The sequence below is a fragment of the Aythya ferina genome (genome assembly GCF_964211825.1).
Source record: "Aythya ferina genome assembly, chromosome: 3".
Taxonomy (NCBI): domain Eukaryota; kingdom Metazoa; phylum Chordata; class Aves; order Anseriformes; family Anatidae; genus Aythya; species Aythya ferina.
Window position 1 is genome coordinate 41,784,391 of NC_140298.1, and position 11,557 is coordinate 41,795,947.

The window sequence follows — 11,557 nt, forward strand, 5'->3', positions numbered from 1 at the left end:
CCCATAGCAATAGCTAGACAAAATGCTGGCTTGTGTTAGTGTTTGGAGTTTCCTGGAAAGCCAAAAGCCAAGGCACTCGCATGACCGGGTGTTTGCTGCGTAGGCCTGGGTTAGAGCCAGTCCGCAAGCAGGTGTCTGGAGGGTTCACTGGCTGATAAGTTGATTTTATTTTTCATTCTGTGGCTATTTAAATATGCAAGCATAAGAAATACAGAATCGTTTTGTTGGCATGACATAAGGTGCTGATGTAAATGCTAAAAGCAGCAGGGGGTATATGTACAGGAAGACAGAATTTGCCTAGGCCCGTCAGAACAGTTCATCCACTCTACCCAACAGAGGCTGCATCGAGACGCTTCACAGAATGGGGCAAGAGCTGTACGTGAATCTCATTTAAACCTCCAACAGCTTACCTTAAGTAGGGGTGCTCTTATCTTTTCAATCTGTGATGTACTGTAAATACCAGTCTTGGATCTCAGTCAAACTGTCAGGCTTAAAAACTGTCTTGTAGATGGAGTTACTGTCTTCCACTTGGCTGAATCCTCAAATTATCATTCCTTATATGCAGTTTTTAATTCACAATTCTATGCTTTACTTTCGCAGCTAAGTTATACCAAGCCCTTTAAGGTGGATATTCGACATCCCCTACTTCAGTGTGGTTGTCAAAGGGGAGTGGAGTTAGAGCAATGCTGCTCATTCACTGGGCAGGTTAAAACGTACAGGGCAGAAGAGGTGAGAGCCTGTGATCAGCGTACCTTTCTTCGTGTCTTTTCTCATTTTCCTCTCTTTTGACCCAGTGCAGAACCACTGGAGCAATTCTGACCAAAAGTCAGAACTATTGTGGTGGAAAAAATAGAGAGGTTCATAGGTTTAGCTGTTTCTCATGTCTGAGATTCTTGGATTCTTACGTTGATACAACCCATAGTAACACGTATACACAGGACACTGTCGATAGCATGGACTTCATTAGGATACCACAGAAGACAGCACTTAAATATTTTACTTTTTCTTTTAAAGGCAGGAGAAAACACAGGAGTCAGTCTGTCCAGGCACACACTGCTTTAAGCCAAAGGCCCCCTGTTTCAAGTCACTCTGGACCAATTGTGGAAAGCCGCCAGCCTTTCATCCAAACATCTACATCTGCCCACGAAATTGCCCAAAGGCTTTCAAGTAGCCAGCTGTCACTCCACAACTCGGCAACATCTGTGTTTTCTCAGTCCCCTGCTGTTCCCGGTGCTGGCCAGCTGACTGTGCAGGACCGAGCTGCTGCACTGCTCAGGTCCAGCCTGGCCTCGTCCACCAGCTCAACTCTCAGCCTGCTGTTTGGCAAGAGAAGCTTTTCAAGTGCTCTGGTGATTTCTGGGCTCTCAGCTGCGGATGGAGGTAACACCAGTGACACCCAGTCATCCAGCAGCATGAACATCGCCATGGGTCCTTCTGCCAGAGCAGCGAGTCAGGCAACGCGGGTAAGGCTGAAGCCAGAGCAGCAGTACTGGCCGTGAGCTGCCGTGTTGCTCGCCTGTCAGGTCCTTGAACCACTGGTTTCTTAATTCCCTCCTAGTTTTTTTTTTTTTATTTTATTTTTATTTTTTTTTATTTTGGTATTTGTTTTGGATTTTGCATCACAATGAAGATGAGACTGTTTAGTATTTGTGTGTATATGGGTGATGTATTCATTGGTAATGGTAAGAATGCACCTGAAATTGCAAACAGGGACAAAAAGTTGCTCTTCCTTTTACTGAGACTAGGGACTCAAGTCTCTGTTTTATGCAGCCCAGGTGGTAAGTACCAGCATAAGCAGACTAAATAGTACGTTTCTTGCTTGCTCACTCAGGACTGGATTATTTGTACAAAGAGGAATGGCGCCCACTAACAGTGTACTTGTTCTGTCTCCTCCTTTGACCTGAAATTCAATCCAGAACCTTGGAACCTTATTACTGAAAGGGTTAGTCAAAGGAAGGCTGCAGGAAATATTTCCCAAAGGAAACTAAAAAGCCTTCAAGGAAACCTGCATGCACTTTGAATCAGCATTTTCTAACAGAAAAATAGTGCACACAAACAATTTCCAGCCTTCATCCCAGTAGGCTTCCAGTTCTGTTTCATTCTTCCCTGGAAAATTCAGTGCACATACTAGTGCTACTGTTTCATTGTCTACTGAAATGTATTTAACTTTGGTTGCCATCTACGGCTTTCCTGTATTTTAAAACCTTTACACTACAGAGCAGTAATGGGAGAAGATGGATTAGAGATAAAGGGTGGCTGCAACTAGAGGCTGGCAAAGTAATTAAGACTGACTTTCACATCTGGCCTATCAAAATGGAAATCAAATTGGCAACAGGGGAAAATTGAGGATATGGAAAGTCCAAAACACTTTTCGGCTAATATCATTCCAAATTATGTATAAATTCCCTAATTTTCAAAAAATTCTCCAACTCCCAAGTGAAAAAAGCTCCTTAGCCTTTGTGTATTTTGCTGTCAACCCAAAAATGCCCTTTATGGTACAGTTTATGAGGCTTTGCCATTAAATTCAACAGAATTTGACTGAACATTACTCATCTGGGTTCAATCCTGCTTTAGTACACTTTAGTACTCTAATAAGCTTTAACAATACGTACAGCTGAACATATCAGATGACAAGGTATAACGCCAACTTCCAACGGTTTACAGTCTAACTTGCAAGAATTCAGCCAGTCTGCAGTGGTGAGTACCAGTGGTGGGATTCACCTTGTCTGACTTTCAGCCATGTAAAATTTGGGTGTGAAGTCTCAGTAGACCATTGGTGTGGCCTCTGTACTTGGAGGAGAGGACGATCCAGTCCATCCTTAGAGCTGTCAGGAGGAAAGCTTCCTTTGGAAGACTCATCAGTCCCTGCCAACCATTGGCAGCCTGGATGATACACTTAGACTGCGTTGCTATATGTAGGTGAGGTGAGCTCTGGCCAAAAAGTAACTGCTTGGAGTCCAGGTGCTTCTTTGATTGAAAGCACTGAGGAGGAAGCATTTTACTTAAACCTTAACACAGCACAGTTCTGGAAAGCTTTCATAGTTGGTGAGATCCTGCAGTGGGGTGACACAGTGCATAACATTTTCAGGTTCATAATTGCATTCCAGTTCTGCTGCAAAGGTGCCTTTGTAACTTGGATTTAAAATTTGGTGTATAAAAGCAGCCCCAGACTAACCTATTTAACTTCTTAGAAGTTAGCCCTGCTTAAAGCAGGGGTTTGGATTGGATGACCTCCAGAAGTCCTTTTCAATCCAAAGTATTTTACAGCTCTCTATACATGTACATTTGTGGTACTAAACCTCTAGCTCCTCTAATTTTCTTTCCAAATTTATGCATTACAAGTACCTGTTCACTCTTCAGAAGTCCCTTGTGAATTATGCATGTTAAGAATCCCATGCAGTCTCACAGAATGACATTCCTAAATCAATTTTTAACTTTTTCACCTGTCACTTCAAAAAACAGCTGAAGTGTTACTTAGAATAATCTCCTCGACTCCTCCTTTCTTTCTCTCCAGCAGCTCACTGAGACCTGCGATGCGACGGAAGCTACAGAATCCAGACCTCGTCGAGAGCAAGGCCCGGCCCATGCCATCTTCATGAGCCAGACCCTGGAGTGCAGAAGGGCCAGCCAAGAAGACATGGCCCTGGAAGACACGGCTTCTCAGCAAAGCCTCTCTGAGGAGCAGTGAGGAGTACCGCTAGCGCAAGGGCCACACGCTTCTCAGAATTAAAGACAGAGTTAGGTCAGGGAGCTGCAGGTGGGTTTAAGTTCTTTCAAATGTAACAAGCAACCTCCAAATGTTTATTTTTCTAACTTCTAAGCAAGAATACACAGGGCACATGTTCTTCAGCTAAAGGCCTTGGCATGGGTGGGGTTGGAAGATGTCAGAAAACACGGTGCCACTTCATCTCAGGTTCTTGTAAATGCTAGAACAACAAACACAACCTGTTTGACATTCCTTCCCCTGCAGAGGTGTTGACACGCTTGTGGTGGGAAAAAGCAAGCATAACAGCTGGCATCGCGAGTGAATACAATGGGAAATACTATTACAATTCAGTGAAAAGCACACAAGAAATCTTTCCTGCCATAGCTAGACAGCTGATTGCATGCAAATTAATTGGCACTTGATTATAATGTATAGCAAAGGACAACTTTGAACAGAAGCAATGAATGCATAAAAGGACAGTACAATACGTACTGTAACCGTAGAGCTAAATCTGATTATTTTTTTCCCAACAGCAAATCTTTATTTTCCTTCAACATGTTATGCAGGTGCTAATTATGAATAGCGACATAGCATCACACAGACTGATACACTGCATGCAGCTATACTGAAACATTGTGTGAACAAACCTTGCTAAAAACATTAACAGAAGTCAAACGTGAGAAAAGAAACTAGCCAGTGCATGGAAAGCCTTCACAAAGCATATGGTGCACCTTATTTGCAAAGAAAGCAGCTTTGTATTAACAGCTGCTCTTAGGTATAATCTCATGCTCCTGTTTGGTTTACAGCAGTGTTTCTCAAATTCCAGGCAACAGCCCCCTTGGGAGATGCAAAAGGGCCCGGGAGAGTTCTCCTCAAAGGCAGCAAAGTGCAAAGCAGACTGTAATTATTGTCTGCATTTGTAGTGGGCCGGGAGCAGCTAAATGCCTTTAATTGCTGGACACAACTCAGTGTCCATAAACACTTGTAGCCAGTAATTACAGAGCGCTCTGATTTCCCTCCCCCAGAGAAACTGAGCTGCTGCCAATTTAATAGTTGCATAAAGATGGATGAGGCAAAAAGAGAAGTCATGCTTTCACAAAGTTTGAGAAACACTGATTTACAGGAATCCATGACTATTTTGGAAGCCAAAAGGCTACAACAACTCCTTACTGTACTATAATGCATAAACACACATGCGAGCGCGTTTTGTTTTATTGTTTGTTTTGTTTTTTTTTTTTTAATTAAAAAATTTGCAGCTATCAGTGTCTTGCTATTCCTCTTTACTGTAAGTACCATAGATTGTTTCTAATTCTCCTCACCACAATGTGCAGCCAGGCTGGCTTGTCCCAATTAACAGGAAAGATTTAACAAGGGCTGCTGTAGCTAAGTCTTATTACCATTAGATGATGCACAGTTGCATTCTCAGCTTCCTACTGTGCCGCACTAGAAATTATACGTAGTAAAACTAAATAACACCTAGTGAAAAGAAAACCATCCAAGTCTGCTTTGTGTGGCTGCAGTTTTGGGGTTCTCTTACATTGAATTATTTTCACTTGCTTTATGAAGTTGAGAAACCTTTTGTTTTTCTTTCACTTCAGATCTTGACAAGTTGATTATTTATAATGCTCAGCATAATCTAGGCAAAATTCTACTCACATTTACAAGGGGAAAAACAGACTATTAATGTAAAGTCCTTGAGGCACAGGGTCAGCAGTGTGGCTTAGGCCCCATTAGCATCACCTCCAGCATCCAGGTGTGATGTGGAAGAGGAAACTGAATTCAGCTGCTCCTGGCAGATGTTGCCTCGCCTCCCACCACCCCATGAGTGGAGTGCTTCTTATGTGGGACAGGTGGAGGTTACAGGCATAGGTGGGGGGCTCCTGCTGACAGCCACCAGCCCTGTTTCTGCCTTGGGAGCTTTTGCACTGCAGTCTACCAAGATAAACCATCACCACTTTGTCTTTCTAAACCCTGCTATGTGTGGAGGCAGGACAAACAGCTGCAGAAAGCACTAAACCTCCTTGTTAAGTTAGCCTCACATAGGCCTATGATTTTCAAATCTGTAACTTAAAGCTGAATTAACTTCCATAAAAAATAACTAATTCCAATAGTCCCAACTAACCTAAATTATTCTGTGAATCCAACTCAAGCAAACTAAACTGGACCAGGAAACAGCTACACAAATTGTTCCATTGCTGCACCTGCTTTAACATCAACAGTGACAACGCCTTCCGACTGCACCACTTCAAAAGACTCGCCCATCTCCATGGTCTCTGTTCCTGTGCCCTAAGAACTGCAGCCACCCTACAGTTCCTGAGCCAGCTCCAGCCACCAGTGAGGACAGGAGGGTGCAAGGAGCCCCAGCTCCTGCTGCGTGGGGTGGCCACCAGGAGAGGCCTGTCCTAACTCACCTTGCTTTGTTCAGGCACAGCACACAAGCAGGAAAGAAGAGGATTTAAACACAAGTAATTTACTTTTAGTATCCATACATACTATAAGTTTTCTTTTGCTTTGAAGTTATTACTTCAAAGTAATAACTTTGAATAGAATGGTGACTTGAAGAACAAGAGGGACCATTACTAACAGTATCACATTTAAATAAAATCAGAAACAGATGGCAGCACAAACTTTCCTCCACCATTTCTACATCATTTTGGAGATAGTCAAATGTTATCAAGACCACTGCTATATCCAGTGTCAGCTGCTGCGCTGACCAGCTCTGGAGTGCCCAACACCATTGCAAAACTCAGCCCTGAGTTCGCTCAGGTTGAGCAACTTGCTAACCCTACATGTTTGATCACTTACTGCAGCTGTGGCAGTAGAAGGAGGGCTACAGCCAACATGTCAGCACCTTTTATGAGCAGTTCCAGTTTGTGTCAGTTTTGAAGATCCCAGGTGCTAGGCCTAAGTTTTCCCAGTGGCAGTGGCTGCCGCTTGTCAGGGTCCTAAGAGAGAAGCCTGCTGGGTGCTCACTCGGCCAGCCCAGAACCTTTCTGGTTCTGATACCAGAGAGCAGAGATGCTCCCATCGCTGGTGGGCTGAACTCACCCTTGGAGGAGATCACCTGAGCCGCAAGAGCAGCCAGTCCACACGGTTCTTTCACGGAAATGGCAGAAGGGATGAAGAGACAGAGCCCCCCCCAGGTAACAGCAGCACTGCTGAAGAGAAACACCAGGCATGATTTTCTGCACGCTGCCTTGATGGGGCCCTCGCAATGGGAGAGCTGGGAGAACACCTACAGTACAGCAGGCTACAGGCAGGAGGTTAATGAGCATACAGTGAAACGAGCACAAATACAGCACTTCAGCCCTCACATTAAATGGGGGATACTCGCTGCCTGCTCTCATTTTGTTTTCCTATGCTGTCTTTTCACAAAAGAGAGGCTCTAGTTCACATCGCACAGTAAAAGCAGGTAATAAAACTCCTAAGGGTGAAACATGCCCAGACCTGGTCAAAAGATTTTGGTAACATTTTACCAAAACCAACCAGAGATTGCTCAACTGCTTGCACTCACCAGCTATGTTGGAAGCATCTTACAAACTTATGTATATATATCCATAAATACACACACGTGTGCTGTGAACTGTCACTGAAAAGTCTCGCCTTGTTTCCACAAACAGAAAATCTTGACCTTCACTGCAATTACAACAAACGTTAGCAAGAGCACTTACCGCTGAGTCTGTTTCTCTACCAAGATGGCCAGGTACTCTCCATCTGTAACATTCTGGAACTATGAAGTTCTTAGGAGTCTCTGCAATGCTATTCACAGCTTTTTTAAAGAGCTATTTACTAGAATAAAGCAAGAAATGTCACTTGCATTTGGCTCGAGCCCACCAAGTGACTGCACTTCTCTTGCTGGGAAATTTAAGTTAAGGATTAGCTGAATTCTGTGCAGCTCATTTTAGAAGATTAGAATTACCAGTGAAATTCTCCAGCATGTAATAAGCATCTTCTCATCAATGCATGGTGTTTTTGTGTGTTTTTTTTTTTTTTTTTTTAAACTACTCAATTATTGCCATTTTTAGATTGCTCCCTGCATTGGGAGCTGGTATTTAATTACAGTCTTTCACTAGTGCTTGTACATCCTTAAATCTGCAAGACAGACATATTACTTATAATTAACTTTGCAGTAGGTCCAGTGTTAAAGATTCACCTCTCATTCAGCCTTCTCAGAGTTTTACAAGTCAAAAGTGGTCTAATGCATGATAAATAATGCAGGCCCTGCTTATGCCATGCTGTGTGCAATTTTATGTTGGGATTAGAAGCCTCCTTGCCAAAAATGTCCTTGATTCTCAGGCTCTGAGAGAATAATTGGTACCTCATATTCCCTCCTTTTTTGCACCAATTAAAACCTGCAGGTGCACTAATGTTGTCATCTGGAATCTTGCTGGTACATCAGAGGTTATTTTCACCAAATGTGTGCTATTAGTAAAATTAGCCCATCAGGGGAATTGGGAATGCTCTGTTTGTTGTTACAGTTCTCTCAAGGCTTTCCAAATATTTTACTAGTGCAAGACCAGACAATAAATTTTTTACCTCTAAAGTAAACACAAGGTGTCATAAAAACTAACTTCACCTGGAAATATTACTTTCTCCCTCGGTGTGTATTTGAAACAGGCAAATCATTTCTTTGCCTGTCTCAGATTTAAAGGCCAGAAATGACTGGTAAGATCATCTAGGAATTCCTGCTGAACACAGATCACAAAATGTCTCTTTATTTCTCTTAAAAGCATGGTGTATCTTGGAGAGAAAATGAACTTAAAGTAAGATCAACAAAATAAAGACTCACCCGTCTTGAGACAGGTAACTGAAGGCAAGAGCCCCTGATGTCAGTGGCAAAAAATACCCTTTGATTTAAAGGGGCTGATGTTTCATTCACAGTTGAGAGAAGGAAAAATCCACCTCCAGTGTTGGTAAGTCGTTCCATTGACTAACTCCCCTCACCTAACTACAGAAAGTATTCCTTGTACCATGAGACCATGTGCAAGGCACCATCAGCACACTGCTCAAAAGTTATGAGAACTGAAGATTTTTCCAGTCTAATTATGGAACCACAGTAGGCATCACGGCATTATTTGCAGGGCAATACACCTTGTATGAGGAATTAGCATTACTTAACAGTGACAAAGTGAACTGTCTCAACTGGAGTTTGGAGAACTGAGCTCTGCCATCACTCCTGAAGAAACACCCCTTCCCACCCTCTATGGAAGTGTCAAATACCCCCATTTTATTTAGCTTTAAAGGTCAGTCCTTCCTTAAGGCTTGCTAGAATTTTGCTAATTATGTAAACATTGAAAGAAATGTTTTCCAGCATATTTTACAGCTTAACTTCTTTGATTGAAGTAATGGGACATCCAGCCTTTAAGAGCAGAAAGAATTATTGTTGAAAGCCTATGGCACGTAGCCCTGATAAAGTTTGCTTTGGTCTCAAATCTTTCACCTCTAACAAGGTGCCTCAACAGTGCTTTGCATTTAACACTAACAAGCAGTCAAAAAAGCACCAAGCAACCACTGCAGGAGTTTTCAGGCTTCATGGTTTAAATATCTGTTTCAGAAATACCTCGATTATGGCTTCTATGTAAGTCACCTTTCTGAATGAGGTCCTTGGTTCCTTCCAATAACTTCATTTCAGATACAGTGGTATATTAAAATAAAACCACAGTTGTCAGCGTCCTCTTGTTCAGCAAACTAAAGCAACACAGTGAAATGAAAGAAGAATTTCATGAGGTCAAAATCCTGGGCAGTGTATTTTTTCTTAAATAAGGGTCTCTTCAGCTTTATGCTGTTCAATAAACTACCTGAGTAAGGCAGGAGCAAATTGTTCCCCAGGCCAAATAATGATCTTCTCTAACCCTTCTCATTTTACCTCCCAATTTAACTATGAGAGGCAATTTCCAGTACAATTCTCAGTATATTCAAGCGTGATGTGTTCACACCCATTAGAAGGCATACTCTTAGCACTGTTACTCCCGTACACGTAAAGTTGCAGATGCAAACTCCTCCTAAAAGTTTGTGGACATCTGAAACAAAGCCCACATGAGCACATATGGATGACTGCGTAAATCTGTGCATCTCAAGCACATGAAATGAGCTGCACAAACCCCATATTAATACAAGTTTGTGGGATAAGGTGCCCAAGCAGCATGGGAAAGCCAGTCACAAAACCACCCAGCACCAGTACTGCAGCAGAGCACGGCAAATTCCCCCTGAGTTGTGCCAGCATAAGGCACAAAAACTGAAAAGCAATATCCAGCCTCATGGTTCACCTGGGCCTTGATCTTGTTCAGATTTCTGGGTGGCAACAGTCAGAGGTTTTATCTTTTCTCATCAGCATGAGATCGCTTTGGGGCTGCTGCAGAAAGGGCAAAGAGGTTGGGTTTTGAGCTTCCTCTTGAGTGCCCTGCAGTAGCCCTCAGGTAGCACAGCGCAGTTGCCTCTGCTCTTCTTACTGCAAATCCTGACGCGATGGTTTCATTCAGCCAGTGGCCTCCAGCTGGACACAGAGAAGCTGCTGCCATGCCAAGAGGCAAGCACAACGAGTGCCCTCTACAAAAAGGAGAGAACAAACACCCTGCAGGCTCCTTGTCACACAAGGTGCGCAATGGAGCTGTACCACTGCTGTCACCAGACTCAAGCAGGTAAGATGGGATCTTTCACATGGGTGAGATGGGACCTTTCACATCCAAAACACAGAACCCAGCAGCCACCACCACCACAGGCAATGACTGGTGAATGCTGGGGTAAGAGCTAGACATGATCTTGCATTGACAAGGTTGCATTTCTCAGTGCCAGTCCTTTACAGACAGGGTTTGGAGCCATCCATCCATCTTGTCTAACAACAGAGAAAAATGCCTGGGGTAATTACTGTGGATTTACAATACCTTCAGGGCTCAGTCTTATTTTGTGAAAAGCAGGCAGGAGCTGTATGTTCCCAGAGGGGATCTCTGCGAGGAATTCTCTTTTCCCCAGATAAGAAGGCAACCCCATTATCCAAATGGCTGTGGCCAGGATGGCACTGTCATGGAGCTGTCAGGGAACAGGGCCACGGTGTCCTTTAACATGGCACGTCCCTCCTGCCATCCGGGCAGGGACAAGGTTTGTACCAGACCAGCATTCCAACAAAGGAAAAAGAAAAGACGCTCCCTGCAAGCTCCCTTCTGTTTCCAGGGCACCTGTAAAAAAATTCTTGTCCCCATCCAGCCCCCTAGAAATGTTGGTGTCAGTTTGCACAGAAATAGGAAACAAAATCGATGTTTGAAAATGCCTTTAGTTTGCTCACTTTAACAGTCGTTGAACCAAACAGAAAAAAGTTAAGGAACAACTCAAATCTTAACATCTTACAGCCAGAGATGACTATAAATTGTACAAGGAACAGGAGTGCACCTGGGAGGGAGTTCTGTTTTTGTAACATGCAAAAACAGATTATGTGCAAGTACTTTTTCCTAACTCATTTGCAAACCTCAGAGGAAAAAGACATTGTCTAACACTGTCACACACATCTTATATCACAACTATTAAGTGTGTACACAATTGAATAAGGAAAAAAAAAGCAAAAAAAAAAAAAAGTATCAGTAAACATGATGGCTTGTAAAACCCATATAGACAAATGCAGAATTAAGTCAATCCTGACCTCATAAACTGTCAAGATTTGACTCAGCTCCATGAACCTAAAGCTTTTTTTTTTTAAAAGGGGTGTGAAGCAAGGCCGCCATCTAAAACTTTAAAATTAACCCAAAAGGCAGCCCTCATAACTACTGTCTGGGCCACTTAAGAAATGGTATAGTTGGTTATGTTTCCCCCTGAAATGGAATTCTGTATGTAGCATTTGGGATTACAGGAAACTTCCTTGGA

At 43.0% G+C, this 11,557-nt stretch overlaps 1 protein-coding gene across 2 annotated transcripts in view; it reads left to right on the forward strand.

Moving 5' to 3' along the window:
* Nucleotides 1-11,452, forward strand: part of PCNX2 (pecanex 2) — a 158,448-nt gene extending 146,996 nt beyond the window's left edge. Inside the window, exons 33-34 of one of the 2 annotated variants that reach the window (XM_084515825.1) lie at nucleotides 1,015-1,463; nucleotides 3,515-11,452. In XM_084515825.1, the coding sequence (XP_084371951.1) occupies nucleotides 1,015-1,463; nucleotides 3,515-3,688 (623 nt within the window). In that variant the 3' untranslated portion in view covers nucleotides 3,689-11,452. The remainder of the gene's footprint in view (nucleotides 1-1,014; nucleotides 1,464-3,514) is intronic. The other variant, XM_084515826.1, reaches the window with a different exon arrangement.
* The last annotated feature ends 105 nt before the right edge of the window (nucleotides 11,453-11,557 follow it).